Genomic DNA, 19,209 nt, shown 5'->3' with positions numbered 1-19,209 from the left:
CGAATGAGAGTTGTTAATTTAGCTGAAATGCTCAATAATAAGCAACTAGAAGTTCTTTGAGGCCTCTGGCCAACTCATATCCACACAGTTATGTACAATCTCGTATATACTACGCAGTATATAGTGATATGAGTTGTTTGGATGACAATCTGGGCGTTGGATTCTTCACTGTATGCTGCATACAGTATCCAGCCACTTTAAGTCAAAGCTATGTGCAGATGAGCATGGAGAAGCCAGCATGCTAAGCGCTAGAGTGACTCGGCAGCTCCTGAAGCGGCATGCTAAATCAGGAACCCAGGTAATGTGAGTCTTTCACCTCCAGTTAAAACTTCTCTTTTAGTTCCCTATTTCTTCCACCAATGTCCCCACACTACGAGGGCAAATACAACGTGCTAAATTCATCATTTCATCTTCAATCTTTCGTCTGCTCTCTTTTTTTGTTGGTCTAATAGCCGAGGTTAGACTATCTTTAAATTAGCTGCAAAATGTGTCCTCATTTACAGTTAAAATGCACTTAAAGGAACAGTGTGTAAGATCCAGGGGGATTTAGTGGCATCTAGTGATGAGGATTGCAAAGTGCAACTAGCTGAAACTTTTCCAGGTTATAATTCTTACAGTAGTGACTTTTCAGGTTTTTACCTGGAGCCGAATTACGTGCAGAGGTCTCTTCCTCTCCAAAATAAACAGACCAGGTGCTTAAAACCAGTAGAAACACCAAATAAAGTAGTTTCAGGTCACAAATAACTGTTTTTCCAATGCTGTTTGGCACAGGCTGCTAGTCCAGCATGTGCTAATGTGTGCTCTCCTTTTTTCTTTGATAACTTTAGATCGCTTCTGGATGGTTTTTATCACAGCCGAATTGTCCGGAGGTCTGTTCCTTTCCAAAACAAATAAACTCCACGATTGTATCTCTAAAGACACTGAATACAGCACTTTCACATGAGAGAAATCAGCGTTTTTTCAATGCTCTCGTCACGGAGGGGCTACAAACTATAGTGGTCTATGCAGAAAAGCAAAAAAGAAAAAATCTCGAATAACCCTATCTAGAGCCAGTGTTTGGTTTGTCCGTTTTGTAGGCCACTGTTTCTCAAATGGGGGTACGTGGAGGTACTCCAGGGGGTACGTGAGATATTTTAAAGAATAGCAGTAATACATAACCCCTAAAAAAATTGTAATAAAAAGTTCAGTAAAAATATAAATCTAAGTTCATAAACTGAATTTTATACTCAGTATTCAATTTCAATATCCTTAAAGAAACCCAGACTCTCCCCAAACCAGGATCGTTTGACCCAACCTGTCAAATGTCATCACCTTTCAATCAATCACTTGCCGCTGTTAAGACACAAACAATGGGGTCGTGGTTGAAGTGGAGCAGCAATGCTGCTGAAAACATGGAGAGACAAGTGACAAAGAAGGCGAAACCAGAACCGACGAAATACCGTCAGTATGCAAAAGATTATGTTTTAATGAGATTTACGTCCACAAGTTGCAACCCCCAAATTTGAAAGTGTTTTTCACTTACAATGTTGTTTAATAAATCAGATGCTGATGGCATAGCGCTGTGTTGTACCTCTTTTTTTTTTTCCTACCAAAAATGTTTTGCACTGGTCAGGGGGTATTTGGCTGAAAAAATATTTCAAAGGGGGTACATTATAGAAAAAAAGTTTGAGAACCACAGCTGTAGGCTACTGTAGAAACATGTCAGTGCAACATGGCAATCTCCATAGGCGAGGAAAAACTCTTATTTTCAGGTGATTATACAATAAAAAAAGAAATAATTATTATACTATATTCCAATTCTGCCAATATACCCCCCTAAATCCTACACACTGGACCTTTAAATAGGCCTAAGTGAACAATGTAGAAATGTTTTAACATATTTCAGTGTTGATTACAATGTTGTCATCAGTACAAGAAGAAGAAGATACTTGCTTTTGGTTCCAACATATTAGGCATAGATACTCCCCTGTCCATCCTTGCAAGTGCTGCGCGGCCATCCTTAATGTGCTAAAGAATAGAACATACACAAATGTAATATAGTGGAAGGGGACTGCAGGGTTAATGGCATGAATATGTCCACTAATGACAGTGGGCACAGTTTTCACTGGATGGAGCAAGTAGTTTGGGTACTGTTCAGTATCTTCATCAGAATTTGAGATGGGCAGTCGTTTACATGTTGTCTGATGTCTCTGTAGTTTATTTTCTATATGGTGGATTTTAAAATCCGGTATTTAAATGTCACATTTAGCGTGAGTTATAACATTGGTAAACAACACACAAAACAAGACATGAGGCGATGATAGTACATTGCATTAACAGCACACCGGTTCAGCTACTGGGCAGTGCATGTTTGGGTATTTGAAATCGCTGCACTGCATGCCCTGTAGTTGACATTAAATCCAACAGTGATGCAAGCATGTAGCAGTGGGCGGTGTGCATTCAGGGCAAGGTGCCTCTTGCAACCCATGAGCAAGCAAATATATGATGCAAGGTGAGGAAGCATGCCATGTGTAAAAGCAGATGAGAGACATACCTGAAACTCTGCAGGACAACATGGGACAGAAAATGAGACTCACAGTTAATGGTTTTGCTGTCAAATCCCCTGCCAGGCTACTATCTACAACACTGTTGTCCCTGATGACACATTGTGCGAATTATTATGCAAATATCTTTTACAATGCATGTCCATTTATGTACACGTAGCAAGCCATTTCTGAATACTGCTGCTGAATAGCTCTGGTGACTTTGGCAAGAGATTTGCTTGGTGGCCACATTCTGATTCTGGTAACACCTCTCACCTCTGCCTCCTCCACACATGTCACCATAGCTGTTGTACTGGGTGAAGTCTGTTGACTGGGGCTGCGGGAACACAGACAAAAATAAATATTAACACAAACACTTTGGTATGTTGCACCCAATAATGTAAATATTTTGCAAAAAATGTAAAAAAAAAAAAAAAAAATCTATAAAATTAAATTTCTGCATAGCCTGATGGAAAACATTATAAAACCCAGTGATGCAATAACTTTATCAGTGATGTCATAACCTGTCCTGATGGATATTTTAATAACATTTCTATTGAAAATGTAATACCTTATTCAAAAGATTAGGCGAGGCAAAGGAGACACTTCATTCAATAAGAATCACTGTTGACTCAGATGAAAAAGGACATTTTCTGGACATTTAATTGACTCTTTCATCACTCGCTAGTTTAATGTTCTGCATCGTCTGCAGCTTTTGTCATTTTAAGATGGCGTCTAATCAAAGATCCAGTCCAATCTAATGGACAATTCTTGCACAACAACCGATTAGCATGGGTATGGGCAGGTTTATGTCCAATTGTTTGGGATTTTAGCCAAATGCATCTTTGCCTGATAACATTTACAAAATCAGATTTAAGATAAATTGATTCACATTTGGCATTTGGGCATTTTTTTGTACTGTGAATGTAAATAAGGGGCCAGGGTGTGTCTTAAAAAGCATTCAAATAGAGCTTATTTATAAGAAAAAAAAAGTGCCAGGGGAGGATTTGTCAGAGGAGGTCCGTGCTAAACCATGAATATTCTTAAATACAAGAAACACTCCTGCATACACCTGACCTGTTCTGGACAGCTAAATCTGGCTGCATAGGGCTGCTACAACTGGATTTGTCTCCTTTATTTGACAAATATTATTACATTTCATTAATTAAGTGGCCTCTGGCCTCCTATCATTTTGTTAAAGTGTCCCCTGGCAAAGCCAGTTGAGTATTCCTGGCCAAAAGTTTACACTTCCAAACATGAAATCAGTGTCAAGTTTTTGGTGTTTTCAGTCAGCTAACATTCCTTTAACAGAATTATACATCTTCTGTACTTGCACACTTAACAGTTCAGATAAAAAAATAAATTAAAAAAGTCTTCATCAGGATATGTTAAAAGCAAGTGGCAGCTCACAGATACACCAAGGCTGATCTCAGGTGTCAGGCAATCAGAGCAGCACTAGATTATTGTCACAGGTGCAATCAGTTAAGTGAGTGTGCACACATCAAGGTCAACCCCAAAAAAGCAGCAGTGTGCTCAAGACCAGCAAATTCATCACAACATATGTTAAGACATTACTGGCTGAGTTATAACATTATTGGCTTTTTATTACATTTTCAATTGTGCAAATTTCATTATGTTATCAGGAACTCGTGCTATTTACATTTTTAGGCAAAAATATTGGGTGCTACAGGGTATTTAGTTGTTGATTTAGAACCAGAATGGAATTGAAATATAATTACTGTGTTAAAAGATGAAAAGAAGTGGTGCCTCTGGCACTGGTGACAAGGTATAATGCATTTAACATGCAATTTTTTTTTTCTCTTTGTCATCTACTTGCATTTAGCCGTCTTTATTCAACAGCAATCTTGTTAAGCTCTCACCCGATGCAGCCCATTCCTTCCATAGCCAGGCAGAGAGTTAGTTTTGGTTGGAGAAGTTGGATCTAAAAAACAAATAATGTTTAAATTTATATTTGGATTTAAAAAGATATTGACATAAATTGGCAACTTTAACCGAGATTTTTCAAATCACAAACTGAAGCTATTTCATAACCCGTACACATGCAAGTGTTCTAAATCACAGACCTTGTGTTATAGTACATTGCTGACGACTCAAGAGCATATTAGCTGATGCTGCTCTGTACCTGCGTCACAGTTGGTCTGTTTGGGGTCGTAGCGCTGAGCAGAGAGGCTACGTGCATGGCGCTCTCTGATCTGCTCTTTTTCCATCTCCTCCTTCAGAATGAGCTTCCCCAAACCAGACTGAATCTGCACACATACACACATTCCAATACTTTATAGGATATCCACGGATAGACATTAGTTTAAGACACAAACATTAAGGACACGCAGCATGCATATATGCGTATTCACATATTCATCTCAGGCACACGTTGATTACTACGAATCCAAAATCAGAAAATTCATGATCAACATTTAATAACAGAATATCAATATCAAAACATCAGCTCTCACTAAACTTCTGCAGTACACTTGAAGTCTCATTTATTTAGTTATATGCTCAGCACTTCCCATAAACATATTTTTTTTGCTAATACTTTCGTATTTAAAGCTAACCTGACAGTGAAACTTATCTATGCTACCTCCAAAGCCGGACTCTATCGACAAAAACAGCGTTTTTACCTCACTGAACACAAGAAATGCTGGTCTACCAATTCCTCAGTCAGTTTGTTTTAGTTACTGTGTGACTTTGGTGAATCTGAATTAACCCTTTAAAACACCAAAGTCACACAGTAAAACAATATACCTAACTAACTAAAACAACAGTAAGCCAGCAGCTCCTGTGTTCAGTGAGGTAAAATTTCGATTTTGTCAATTGAGTCTGGCTGAGTCTTTGATGACGGCATAAATATCAGTTCAGTTTTAAATGGAAAGGTTTTTGTGAAAATGCATGTTTGGGAAGTACTGACTGATATAGTTTGGCTGTTCTTAAACATGGCTCCCATGACTGACTCATAGGATTCAAGGTAACACAGGGTGAGTAATTGACATATAAATGGTTAATATGGGGGTGAGGTATTCCTTTAAGTTTGAGGGCTATCTCACTGACCTTGCTGAGATGTTCCTCATGGAGCTGCTTTCTTTTCAAGGCCTCTTCCTCCTCCTCTTCTCTGGATCGTCTCCTCCCTTCTGAACCTACAGGTGCCGTACACCAGCCCAAAAAGTTACAAAAAACACACAAAAGTGCACAGAAAAACACACAAATCTCTCTGGAGGAAACCATGCTTCACATGTACATATGTACAGTACAACCAGATGAAATGCTTCATCCACAGATCAAATTTAGAGAAAGATAGACAGATGTGGCTGCTTCATTTGGCTGCAGAGCAGTGAGGAATACACACACAGTAAATGAGTAAAAGGTGAACGGAAGAACACAAATGTGAGACAGAGTTGACGAGACAGACAAACAGGGGGACTTACTGGAATATTTGGCTACACTGACATGACGGATGTTTACACTTCATCATTCATGTCAAGATTTTACTGGATGTCGAATACACAGAACGGCACAATGTAAGACAGACAGACAAAAGTCAGTTTGAAGTCAGTCTCAGTTATCTCTGTCCAAGTCATTTGTGGCACTATTGTGTATAGCTAGTTCACCCATCATGTGCGGTAAGTGAACGTAAAATGGTGACACTGATGCTACCTCAAGCAGAAAATAATATGGCAGCAACAGAAACCAAACAACGCCTCTGCTTTGCGCAAGCAAAACTTAAAGACAAATACTACAACGCCTGAATAACAGCGTGAGCTCAGGGTGAAGCAGGGATGCAGTTAAGCTTTTGGGGCAGCTGGAGGGGAGAGACAACAAGAGTTAGGTTGTGGTGAGGTGTCTACTGTAACGCTAGACGGTAGCAGTGCAAGCATGCCCATCAGGAGCCTACTGTACCTAATACAACCAGAGAGCAGGGCCAACGGTCGCCCTCGCTCCGTGAGCTGTCATCTGGAGAGGGAGCATGGGCAGCGGGAAAGGTGGCGGATCTGATGATCTCATCAGCAGGCTTGCTTTGGCGTGCTATGGCATCTGTATCTAGGTTGGTAACCATGGGAACTGATCTATCAGTGTCTGGGTCTCAGTCTCAACCAAAGGTAAACATTTTAGCACCATCTGATTGTCAGGCTCATTTAATCCTGGGTCATCCAGGTTTAAACTATATGCTGCTTTCAGTGCAAAAATGTCTCTCCTGACAAGTCACTGAATATTGTATAAAGCTTTAAAGGAATACATCAACCCCAAAAATGATAATTTGTTTATCAATAAGTCACCTTGTCTTTCACTGAATTTGTGAATTAAATTTTAATTTTCTCACGTGCCTCCACGGTGAACAAAGAATCCAAAAACGGAGAAAATTCTTGATGAATTCTAATAAATGGGGGCCATGTTTAACAAAAGCAAAACTATATCAAAACATTTGTTTACGAAATATGACACAACTTGTATAGTATAATCAAAGTCTCATTTATCTAGTTGTATGCTCGGTACTTACCAAACACATGGTTTTTAGCTAAAACTTTACAATTAAAACTGAAATGCTCCCCAGTAACAGTAATGTTACCTTGCTTCTAGAGTACTGCTTCCTTAATCAGTTAGTTTGTTTGTGTTATGTGTTACTTTGGTGCTTTAAAAGGTTAGTTTGGATTCACAAAAGTCACACAGTAACACAAACAAACCAAAGATAGAGGCAGAAGTAGACCAGCAGCTCCTGTATTCGGTGATGTACAATTACTGTTTTTGTCAATGGAGTCTGGCTTTAAAGAGAGCATAGATAAATTTAATTTTCTGTTTAGTTCCCTGCGGAAATTGGCTGTCTGTTTATGTACAGCACAAATGACCGAATAAAGGTTTGCTGTTGTTAAACGCGGCCGCCTTTTACTCCAATTTGTCAAGAATTTTCTCTGGATTTTGCATTGACAATAAGAAAAACTATGTTTTTTTATACAATTCAACGCAACACAGGGCGAGTATTTAATGTGCAAATGATCATTTTATGGGTAAAGTAGTCCTTTAAATCTAATCCTCTTAAATAAGTGTCGAGGAATTGCCAGTGGATAAGAGTCAGTGTTGTTTTAAGGGTGTTGCAAGGATGATTTGTAGTGACATCTTGCACAAGCAAAATTACACCTGTTCTGCAAATCATCACTTAACTAAAAAAAACTCTCAGAAACCAACTGGCGTACATGAAGTTTGCTCACGCCATTGGCATACTGTTTCAGATCCTTTTTAAAGCGAGACTGTGTAAAAAAGTAAATGTGATATTCTTCATCTAACAAATGAAAAGATGAGTTCTTAAACAATAAAAATGCACCCTTGTTCGGATCAATAGGTTGAAGGGTTTTGGTGCTCTTACCTTACTTGGTCTGGTATGACCACTATAGTGCCTATTGTTAGCTAATGTTAACAAAGTTCAGTTTGATATTACAGACGATACTAGTCAGTTTGCTGACTTTATCACTCTCCTCTACTTGAGCTGCTGTTCCATCACATTGTGGCCTGTCACAGATAAAATGTTTTTGGTGTAGTTTGTCTCTCTTTCAGTAAGGTTGCCTTTAACGCAAATGACTCTTGGAAAATGAAGTGTCATTATCCTGCAATTGTCACAAGTCAGCCAGAGTTGCACAGTCTCGCTTTAAGAAAACTACATTATTACTGTGACTTCTCATTATCATAGTCAAAGTGCAGTGTGTAAAACAAGCTACAGGTCAGACAGAGGAGGATTGGAGACAGACTTCAAACAGTGCTCATACACTGACACTGGGGGTGACTACGTGGTTAGATGAATACACAGTTTCAGTTGATTAACAAAAGCATTTTCAAGAAAGAGCTCAGCTTAGTAACATAATAAGAGTATAGCTGACATTTTTTTTTACTCCTTTTACTACAATAAAACAGTCTTTACTAGAGGAAAAAAGGTACCGTGTTGTTTGTAGATGGGTGGTTTTCTGTAGATGTTGCTCCCCTGATCTGAAAATATTCAAATACAGACAGAAAAGACATTTACGGAGTATACAGTGCCTCGGTGATACAAATTATAACATCTCAACAACACCAAGCAATGACATATAGGGATGACACTGAATTTTGCTGTTTTTTTCCTGCGATACATCTGTATAGTTGTGAAAGAAGAGGGGAAAAAGCAAAAAGCTGATCCCAAATGGAGTAAAATGACAGAGATAGAAAGATAGATAGACTGATAGATAGATAGATAAATTCAAGTCCACAAGTCCCGAGTTAGGTCAAGACTGACAGGTACCAAGTCAAGTCCAAAGTCCTAAATTTTGTCACAAGTATCATCACAAGTCCCGAGTTAAGTCCCCAGTCAAGTTCTGAATTCTGACTTTCAAGTCCTAAACAAGTCATAATGCACTCTTCACCAAATGTAAAGCCATTTGAGATAGAATTAATAAAATATTAAATACCAAAATGATTCATCCTTTTTATTATTTGTACACATTTGTTAAAACAAGTTTATTATTATTTTCTTTGTCTGTAATTTTCTGTTTGTAATTATTATTGTAATTATGTATTTTCTTGACTACCATGTACTTTTAATATAGGAACAATCTGAGTTGAGTCCAATTCAAGTTGTAAGTCTTTCTTGACCTTTTTCATGTCGAGTCTAAAGTCATCAAATTTGAGTCCACACTAAAAAAAAAGAAAGACAGACAGAAAGACAGAAAGAAAGAAAGAAAGAAAGAAAAAAGAAAGAAAGCCAGAAAGAAAGACAGAAAGACAGAAAGAAAGAAAGAAAGAAAGAAAGAAAGAAAGAAAGACAGAAAGTAGGGACGAGCAGTGACAGGGTGCGCTCCAGCTCCTACCTGGGAGGTGGAAATGTTTAGGGGTCTGAGAGAGAGGCGGGGTGACCGGCCGGCTGTCGGGCCTGAGCGGGAGGGGGGAGCTCCGGCCACTTGGCGGGTCAGTGCCTCCAGTGAGAAGAACCAAGAACAGAACGTAAGCAGGGATACTAAAGGGGGAACCACAGTCTGAACGGTGCAACACACAGGGACCAACGGGACCAGCTGAAGTCACTCTGAGCGAATGGGAGACATTCTGGTTGCTTTTGATAAATGCAGTTAATGAAGCTGTGTGCTATGATGAAAGCACAAAAGCGGAGAAAACTGGCAAAGTTTAAAATAGCAAGATTAGGGAAATGAGTCATGAGTCATGAACTATAATGTCTGTTAGTCGGTTGTATAATATGAATTCACGGTTTAATAAGAGTGCACACAGTTAAGAAGTTAATAACTCCCAGCATGCAACAGCAAACTTATATTACAAAACCGTTCTTTTTATCTCAGCCTTACAGTTTACAGGAGTCTAGAGACTCATTCTGACAAGGCAAAAAAAGGCATTCATCATCCAACATGTTGGGAAGTGTCAGTTTGGGTACTGGATTTGGATTACCACTGTAGTATCTCTAAAGTGCATGCAAAGCTGCAAAAACACAAAAAGCCCGTCAGCTACTTTGGCAGAGGCTGTGTTAGTTGAAGGTGAGGAAGTGCATGCTGGTTAGTGAAGAATCGGTGCCTTGGCTGCGTGGGTTTGACCAAGACATGACCACTCAGGATGGCAGATATAGTCAAATGAGAAATGAATCTAGAATGACAGATGGGGGCGCTGATGGGAGGTTTCATCCCAGGTGATGGAGATGACGTATTGCCTTTGGGGAGGGCAGCGGAGAGGAGTGGAGTGGGGCCCTTACCTTGGCTATGGGGGAGGAAGTGGTGTCTGAAAGGGGAGGTGGGGCGGGAGTCACTATTTCTGGAGCCCACACTGTTACTGCACAGGGAGGAGCAGAGCTTCTGCATGCCTGTCAGAGCCTCTGCAGGGAGGGAGGGTGTGGGACAGGGGACAAAACCCCCAGGACCAGGCAGCAGAGGTGGACGGTGTAGGGAGGAGATAGGAGGTGAGAAGGTGAGGGACAAAAGAAAAAAAGGAAGAAATACAGGAATCAAAGTAGAAAAAAAAGGGGAAATAAAAGACACCCAAAGTGAGAGGTAAGGAGTATTCAAGATGACAGTAAGAAACAAGGAAGAGTATTTTACTTTAAAATCAAACTTGTAATGGAAATAATAGCAAACTCAGGACAAAAAGTGTTTTTAAAGGCGCAAAATTGACTTAAAGGTTGTTATTCTGTTAAGGCAAAAACTAATAACATAACAACCTAAAGTCAATTTTGGTGAAGTTCCACTTTAAAGTGGTAAATAGATCAGAAGGAGGGAAGTGAAAACGTTCAGGTGGAGGGTCAGTGAACGCATCCACAGTGTTTTAACAACTGTTATTGACCACTAACGATCTCATCCACCCACCTAAAATCCTGAAAGCTGTAATTTTATCAAAATGATATAACAACATGCGCCCACACACTCGCATATACTCACCTGGCCTGTGGAAATGCTGCGGTGACCGTGACAAGGTGGGGGTGTAACCATGACGATTATAAACTGGTGATCCTATGGACCCCTGACTGGTGGACCTTTGGAGGATGCGTTCCCTCCTGTCATAAGAGCCCTGACATACACACACGCACGCACACGCACACACACACACACACACACACACACACACACACACACACACACACACACACACACACACACACACACACACACACAGATTGTTACACAAACTGCTTGGATTAAAGAAAATACATCAAATGCTGTGTTTACATCACATACAAGGGAGAAGTAAATTTGACAAAATGATATGCTCACCTCACCAGGTGGTGTTGGCGACATGTTTCTTGAGGACTGGAAAGAATCAAACAAATCTGGATTATAACTTTATTTTTAAGACCTACTCTGAAAACATGATAGTTCATCTAATATCAGTCAAAGGAGCTCAAACAGACAGACATAAATATCAGCAGTGGTGCCCCCAGAAAGTTTTCGTGGGGTGGCCAGATAGGACCACTGAAAATCTTGGGGTGCCACATTGAAACCAAAAAACATAACTGAATTTTCAGGAGTTTGATTATGCTTTTGAAGTATATAGGCTAGCTGGAAACCATGTCAATATGGTGCGTTAAGGAATCACATGAGAGTATACTTTGGCTTCTTATTTTACAGTTAACATTACTAAGGAGCATAGATTAGAGTTGCAGTTACATATTTTGAGGTTTACCGTAGTATGAAAAGTGATGCTTATCATAACATGCACATTTGCTTATCTGTAGTACTGAAATTCACAACAATCCTGTTTTAATGTGTAATGTATCTATACATGTTAGGTGAAGGAGTGCATTGATTGTAAGAAACAAATCGTTTATCGGGAAGGTTAGGGGAGACTCGTGGGCAACCATAAAACCCATTTTCATTCGAATATCTTGAGCTGAGAGTTCAAGGAAGCCCTTTGAGGATAACCAGATGTACCCTCCCAAAAAATTTGTCTAAATTCAGAGTTATATTTAGCCTCACTCCTGACAAGCTATGCCGACATGGTTGGTACCAATCGATACTTTGACATATAACTTAAAAAATGAGCACGCCACAGCCTCTTTAAGACAATGATGTCAACCTGCGATTATTTAACAGGCTTTAAATATCACCACTCTATCAGGACTAAGAATCTGCTGCTCTTTCACATCTTTGCAAGCCGTGTCTCTACAATGTGCATGGTCTCCTTCTATATATGACGTACACATCTGTTCTTTCCCATTTTCATTTAGGATCATTTATCATCATCAGCACATGGTGACGTATCTTACCTTGTCATCAGGCAAGGGGGAACGCTCCCTCCTGGCAGTGTGGAGCTGTGAGGGACACAGAGTCTCAATACTGTGTAAAAGCTTTTATCACAGCGTGAAAAACAGACTTAATTGTGTGTTTTTATTCTTGAGGAAAGTCTTACTAGAGGGAAAACAAAACAGAGGATCATTTGAGGAATATTTCTCTTGATGCACAGTTACTGTTTGTGCATAAAGATTGCATGCATTCAGGAAATGATGCATGCGGTCTGTGTGTTTACCTCTCCCACACTCTCTCGTCTCTCCTCTCTCTCATCCAGGGAGGTGGTGTACAAAGGTTCATAGGTAATAAGATCGGGGCGCTCAATGTCATAAATGGCTTTGACTTTTGGAATGGCAGCTAGGTCTCGGTAATCAAGGATCTCATTGTCTACTTTTGCCTAGGGAGACAAATAAAGACACACATGCAAACACACACACAAGGGTAACGGGAGATTACTACTGAAGAAAAGTCTATTACTGAACAAGATATAACTGTCAAAAGAGGCTGTTATTAAGAGAAAAGGATAAACATGTCGTACATAGATCGTGTGACCCGGTGAGCCAGGTATGCTTGAACCAGGTCTGGAACAAATACTCTCGGATGACGACCTCGTAGGCTGTGAGAAGAAAACACACAAGTGGCAGTTAGTCACACAAACATCTGTCAGCCAGTCAGTCAGTCAGTCTCCCATGATCCACAGCCCCCTGCCATCTGCACATCACCGTGATTAGCACCCCAAACACTTCAACATTTGGGCTTTTTACTGTATGAGCGATGAGAGGGAATTGCAAACCCTGTATTTACGTTTTATTAATAACACGAGGTACTTTGAAACATGTCATTTCATGATTGGGTCATTCATTTGCAAATTTGCAAAGTGAATGAGTGCTTTAGCGCTGTGATCTTATGATCTTAAGGACCTCATGCCTGTTCATGGGAAATGAAGAGTTTGGATGGCAGCAGCAGGTCTGAGTGGAGCGTAATTAAATGAGCTTTTGGGTAAATTAATGGGGATTTGTAAAAAGACGAATTAGTCATCTGTTATATTGTCTGCTCCTCCAAATGTGTGCATTTTTGTCTCATGCACCTTTTATATGAGTCGAAGGTGTTAAAAGACAAGACTGAATGGCTCCATGTGACACACAGAGAGGGCACTGCAGGCTGTCTCCAGCAGATGGCAGCATACAGTGCATCGTGTCCTATGTACATGGTGGAACACAGGATGATGCCATCTCATAGCCAATAGCGAATACAGTACCTGCCTTTCTGTTTTTTGGAGGAATAAGAGGGACGGAGGCAATAGCTGTGGAGGAAGGGAGAGGGGGGTTCACAGGACATCACACAGGGGTTGTGCCTCTCCAGCCCGACTCACAGTTCACACACACACATCAACGCGAACATGTTGACATGTTAATATGCACAAGTATTTATACACGCATGCAGAGGCGCACATACACACACACACACACAGACACAAACACACACACACACATAACACCGCCTCAAATTATGCAGACCACAGTAGGTTAAGGTTCATCAAGTGAGCGGGAGCAGCCCGTGCAGAATCCCTCATCACATATTCCGAATGTCTAACTTCTCCAGGAAAACATCGTAATGAGACGTGAACAGAAAGGTGCTTTCAGTCAAGACAGAGTCATGGACAATGGAATCGGTGACGTCCAAATTCCTACCCGCTCCCTGTGTCTCTCCTCTGTTCTGGTGGTGTTCTTGCAGCCGGGATGCCACACTGTTGATCCTAAGGAGGAAGACAGAGATGAAATACATTTAGCCACATATGGAAATAAATAATATTCAAACTGTTGAAATGTTTGGTTTATTTGCATATATGACTTAATGAGACCAAAAAGTATTTTGAAATAACCTGAGACACATTGCTGCTATTAATAACCAGATTATGGAAATACAAACAGATGTGTGACTAATGGGTTATTACATGGATTATTGATGGACTTAATCAAAGGCTGCCTAATGCACACCTGGTACACAGTACATAGGAAAAATTGAATTATGCAAATGACCATTTAAATTCCTGCATAATGTCAGCACTAGGTGTACTGAAAATGCAACATTTCGGTCACAGACATTCATCCAGCATCAAACTTACAATATGACATCTTTATCATCTTTATACAAAGGCCACAGTCTGCAACAGGTAATCAAAAAAAGTAAAATCATAAAATCAAAAACACATTCACAAAAGACATTTGCACCATCAATAACTGATTTAAAAAAAAATAAAAATAATAATAAAATCACTTATTTATATTGCCAGTCCAGTACTAGTTTTGAATTATTATTTTCAGTTATTATTATTTATTTATTTATTTATTATTTTAGTTTTTTGTTTGATTCACTTCAGTGATTTTTCATCTTTTCATTATAATATATGAGTTCCTCTAGTACAAAGGTTTAATATTGTTGAGGGAATGCGTGATGAAGGTCTGTGACGGAAATGTTACTGACCTTGTGCAGTAACTTTCATTCTTTCGTTGATAAATTAAAGAAAATCTACATAACTGAGTGGAGACAAACACTCCCGAAACAATCCCCATACAGCCTACAGATGAGCGTGCAATTCTTCAGTTTTTGTTAAAAACAACCACAAGTGGAGCCACAAAGTTTCTCTGTGACATTGAGAATGCAGGCAGGTCTGCTCTCTCACCTTGCAGATACATCTCTTCCCCTTCTGTGAACATCTGATTGCACCTGCTGCATCTCGCACAGCTGGGGTGGTAGTGCTTATCTCCTGCCTGGAAAACAGAGCGCACACAAAACAGACTTGACATCAGAGGAACATGAAGATCAATGAAGCCTGTGGTAAAGTGAGTGAGCTGTGACTTCCAGGAAATAAACCCGGCACTCTACCTGCTCTCAGCTACGCTTCTTTCCCTTAACACCCGAACCCTGTTAGTACTGCGACTGGTTTCATCAGATCCTGTGTTACTGCTCTCTCTCTCTCTCCCTTCAAGAACAACTGTTGATGAGACTGTGGCACTGGGCAGCTGTTAGTAAAAATGTTCCCAGTGGTGGGATGTAACTTAGTACATTTACTGAAGTACTATACTTAAGTATGGATTTGAGGTACCTGCACTTTACTTGAGCATTTTAGTTCATGCCAGCTTTTACTTTTACTGTACTGCATTTCAGAAGGAAATATTATATTTTTTTAATTCACAATATTTAAATTAAATTGCCAAAAAGTTTATACAAGCTGAAATTAGTAGTTGATTTTTTAATTAGCTGACTGTCAGAAAATAAACGGGCAACTATTTTGATAGACATTTAGGTCATTCTGTTTCTTTTTTATTAATTCAAATAATAATTTTGAGGTGTAGAGAGTGTTTTTCTGTTTTTTGTCTTTGGTGGTGTTTTTTCAAACTATTCTATTCTAATAATTTTCAGGTTTGGCAGTGTTTTCTTTCTATTTATTTCTAATAATTTCCAGGGGGTTTGGGTGTTGTTTGTTTTGGTCTTTTTTAGAAATGATATATGGATGTTTTTATTTTTTATATATATAATTTTGAGTTTGTGTTTTGAAATTTTAGGGGAAGATTTTAAAAACTATTTTTTTTGTCTTTTTTTATTCCTCTGTGTTGGATATTTTTACTTTTAATACTTAAAGTACCTTTACTGATTAAACTTACTTACGTTTAAGTAACATTTTCAATGCAGGACTTTTAGTTGTAGCAGAGTATTTTCACAGTGTGGTATTAGTACCTTTACTTAACTAAAGGGACTGAATACTTCTTCCTCCACTGTATGTTTCTCTGAAACCGTTCTGCACAGTTTAGTGCTCTTACAGTAGGAAATTTAATATTGTTTTTTGAATATGACCACCCTGACATCTGCCTGTTTGACACAGACCACCTGCCATCTCTATCTAAATGTACCTCTTTGTGATAACCTTCATAATGCAACTCAATAAAAATGATCTGACGCTGAGAGCGCCTGAATTTCCATCTACATCGATGTGGCACTTTGCATGCAGAGAGCACCATTATAAAGCCTGTGTGACTTTGACCGGGGGGTGATAAATACCCAAATGAATTTTTTCCTGCTGTATAACAACCCTCAGTAACATTTCAGCTGGCAAGTGGCCACTCACAGATATGAAGCCACTGACTAATATTTGCATTTTTGCATTTTACAGAGTGGCTATAGCACACACTTCACAGCACCTCCTACCCAACACTCTCCTCACGTAAAACAGAATCTTTCTCTTGGGAATAATGAAGGTACTTATGCTATATGGGTAGTGCGCAATTAAATGCTCTCCCAATTTCTCTTGGTGTTTAATAGCTGCATTTATTACCCTTGCATTAATCAGCCATTCACATTGCACTCCCAGAGGAGCAGACAGTATGCAAACCCACCGATGGCTACATGGTATTTGACCTGGGTCTTGGGTCAGTGATTAAACTATCAGACAGACTGCTATGGCTTTGGCCCCACTGATCCATTGGCAGCAGCTCAGGGGTGGCATGCCGAGGCCTTTTCCTATTGTCATAAAGGCCTGCCTTAGTGCTGGATTACTGTAAGCCCGGCTGGCTGCCTAGCAGTGACATTTTCATACCATTAAATGACACATAACTCAGTGTCTGATTGGATCAGTGTCTGCAGAACAGACAGGCCATGCAACACTAGTTCAAGAGACCACAGAGAGCATAGAGGTTTTACATAAACTCGGCTCAGACTACGTTAATAACGTTTAATCAAGAGTTTCATAACATCTGCATGACATACAGCATTAATGAATACTGATCACTTTCTAAATGTCAGCTCATATTAGGTGTTTTATGTAATATTTATATAATTTGTGGGAAAGCACGCTTGTATGAAGCACGTGTATTTAGGCAGGAGTTGGAAATACCCTAAAAATCTGCTAAGAATTAATCTTTTAGATGAATACAGTCATGTCAAGAGTCTATTTGGCTTGGTGATGAAGAGATTACACTGGAGATTAGCGAAACTACATTTCACAATTCCACCCTGGTGCAACGTCCTCTGCTGTCGGTGCGGGAAGCAGAATTTAAACGTTACAAGCAACTCTCAAACTGTGAACTTATTTCTGTATAATAATTTCTAACTTGAGGTAAACTTTAAAAGAATTCTTAGGAAACAAATACTTTCGCTTAAGGGTTATTTAAGAACTACAATTACAGTAGATACATTTTTAATCTTACCTTAGGCGGGATTCATATAAAATCCAGGTACAATATTAAAAAGCATATTATAAAGTCCACATCAGGCTGCACAGAGAGACAACTGTCTACACTGGAGAGCCAATCAGATGGATGTTAAGCTGAAAAGGTGTGATGTGTGTTTTACCTCTAGCACTTTCCCTGTGATGAACTGATGACACGCCTCGCACTGAACTCCAAAATGGATCTGGTAGTCCTTCTCACAGTAGGGGGCGCCATCCCTGAGAGGAAACATACAAAATCTGAACAGCAGGAACTTTAAAGTGAAATATCATATTGTGTGAGTGAATCTTATGCAGGCCTGAATCTGAGCAAGTAGCCTGTAATTACAGTGGATATGAGGTACTTACTTGCTGATGTACTCCCCGGTCAGCACTTTGCTGCAGGCCTTACACTTAAAGCAGCCCAGATGCCACTGTTTGTCCAGTGCTAGGAGAGCCTGTCCGTTCTTAATGTCTCGACCACATCCTGCACAATCTGCAAAAAGCAAACGTAGCTTAAACACACAAGCAAAACTACAACAAAAATACAAAACAAATCAAGAAAATACCTCGAGAGTTAAAAAATAAAATAATGCTTGCTTGAAGGTTTGTTTCATGTAAAAACACAGCCTTTAATGGGCTCACAATATTAACAAACGCAAATTATAGCACGCAAAGAGTGAAACATCTTGTCAGTTCTGACCCAAAACACTAGATGGTGATAGAGCGTAACCGGCAATGTTCTGACAGCTGCCTCTTTCTATCATCCACATCTCTCTTACCATGGCTCTAAAAGCTCCATCCATATCCAAGTGGGATCCCGAGGCTCTAAAAGTGCAAGAGGTTGGTTTCTAAACGAACAATCTTCCTGTCATCTCGTCTTTAATGAATAGAGGATGAAAGCAACACAGAGCCCACTGCAACCACAGGGGACGATAACTACGTAAGGCATAACGAGGTTGCGATGATGACGTGAGGAGAATCAGCATGCCTTATTTATAGGTGACCTTGTCTAAAAGCTCTTCAAACGCTAACAGAGACACCAGTGGGGGTGAGAGAAAGAGAGAGAGAGAGGAGGAACAGGAAGAGGACGAGAGGAAAGAGAAAGAGGGAGGATGAGAGGAGTTGGGAGAGGAGGGGTTTGAGGGTTGCTGTTCCAGAGCAGAGGAAATGCATGGCCATGCATTATTTAGCAAGGCCTGTCTTGGTGTTATTCATAAAGGAACAAGGCTGAACCAACACTAGGCTGCGTTTCCTCAGAAGAGGAGAGAGTGAATGATACCCGAACATCATTCAGTCTCCAGGAGAGCTCCTTAAATTCTGTATTTTTACTCATATAGAACTGTTGAGTAATACCAACTACCAACTTTTACTTCCTCTTAATGGTATAGTTTAACCTTTTGAGAAATATTTGCTTTCTTGCTGAGTAGAAGAATATTACCACTTTCATACGTCTGTTCAAGATGAAGCTACAGCCAGCAGACTCTTAACGTAGTGTAGCTTAGCGACTGCAGGAAACAGTAAGAAACAGCTAGGCCAGCTTTACCAAAATCTGCCTCCCAGCATCTCCAATGTTAACCATCTAAAAAGTCATATCTTGTTTGTTTAATCTATACAAAAACCAAAGTTTAAAATCAGTAAGCTGCTGGTTTGCTAAGATAAGTCAACCGGTGTTGATTTGAGATTCAACCTTTACCTGAGCAGCAACCTCCAGGACTGAAACACAGGCCAA

At 39.7% G+C, this 19,209-nt stretch overlaps 1 protein-coding gene across 12 annotated transcripts in view; it reads right to left on the bottom strand.

Moving 5' to 3' along the window:
* Positions 1 to 19,209, bottom strand: part of ablim1a (actin binding LIM protein 1a) — a 54,811-nt gene that overhangs the window by 1,816 nt on the left and 33,786 nt on the right. For 4 of the 12 annotated variants that reach the window (XR_015778368.1, XR_015778367.1, XR_015778362.1 and 1 more), the window contains 19 exons: positions 17,847 to 17,973; positions 17,624 to 17,717; positions 14,958 to 15,045; positions 13,966 to 14,030; positions 13,533 to 13,577; positions 12,813 to 12,890; positions 12,513 to 12,671; positions 12,253 to 12,297; positions 11,261 to 11,296; positions 10,928 to 11,057; positions 10,249 to 10,368; positions 9,365 to 9,469; positions 8,463 to 8,510; positions 6,438 to 6,578; positions 5,592 to 5,677; positions 4,666 to 4,789; positions 4,403 to 4,464; positions 2,799 to 2,859; positions 1,933 to 2,541 (listed from right to left, as the gene is read on the bottom strand). Coding sequence is in view for 1 of the 12 variants with exons in the window: in XM_088086196.1 (XP_087942322.1) it covers positions 1,933 to 2,007; positions 2,534 to 2,541; positions 2,799 to 2,859; positions 4,403 to 4,464; positions 4,666 to 4,789; positions 5,592 to 5,677; positions 6,438 to 6,578; positions 8,463 to 8,510; positions 9,365 to 9,469; positions 10,249 to 10,368; positions 10,928 to 11,057; positions 11,261 to 11,296; positions 12,253 to 12,297; positions 12,513 to 12,671; positions 12,813 to 12,890; positions 13,966 to 14,030; positions 14,958 to 15,045; positions 17,624 to 17,717; positions 17,847 to 17,973 (1,652 nt within the window). In the remaining 11 variants the exon portion in view is untranslated. The remainder of the gene's footprint in view (positions 1 to 1,932; positions 2,542 to 2,798; positions 2,860 to 4,402; positions 4,465 to 4,665; positions 4,790 to 5,591; positions 5,678 to 6,437; positions 6,579 to 8,462; positions 8,511 to 9,364; positions 9,470 to 10,248; positions 10,369 to 10,927; positions 11,058 to 11,260; positions 11,297 to 12,252; positions 12,298 to 12,512; positions 12,672 to 12,812; positions 12,891 to 13,532; positions 13,578 to 13,965; positions 14,031 to 14,957; positions 15,046 to 17,623; positions 17,718 to 17,846; positions 17,974 to 19,209) is intronic. The other 8 variants (XM_088086196.1, XR_015778363.1, XR_015778360.1 and 5 more) reach the window with 8 other exon arrangements.

This window comes from Plectropomus leopardus, chromosome 13, assembly GCF_026936395.1.
Source record: "Plectropomus leopardus strain MGB_pleo_1.0 chromosome 13, ASM2693639v1, whole genome shotgun sequence".
NCBI classification, from domain to species: domain Eukaryota; kingdom Metazoa; phylum Chordata; class Actinopteri; order Perciformes; family Serranidae; genus Plectropomus; species Plectropomus leopardus.
Note: the sequence above shows the minus strand (reverse complement) of the source record. Positions and strands in the feature narration are given on the sequence as shown.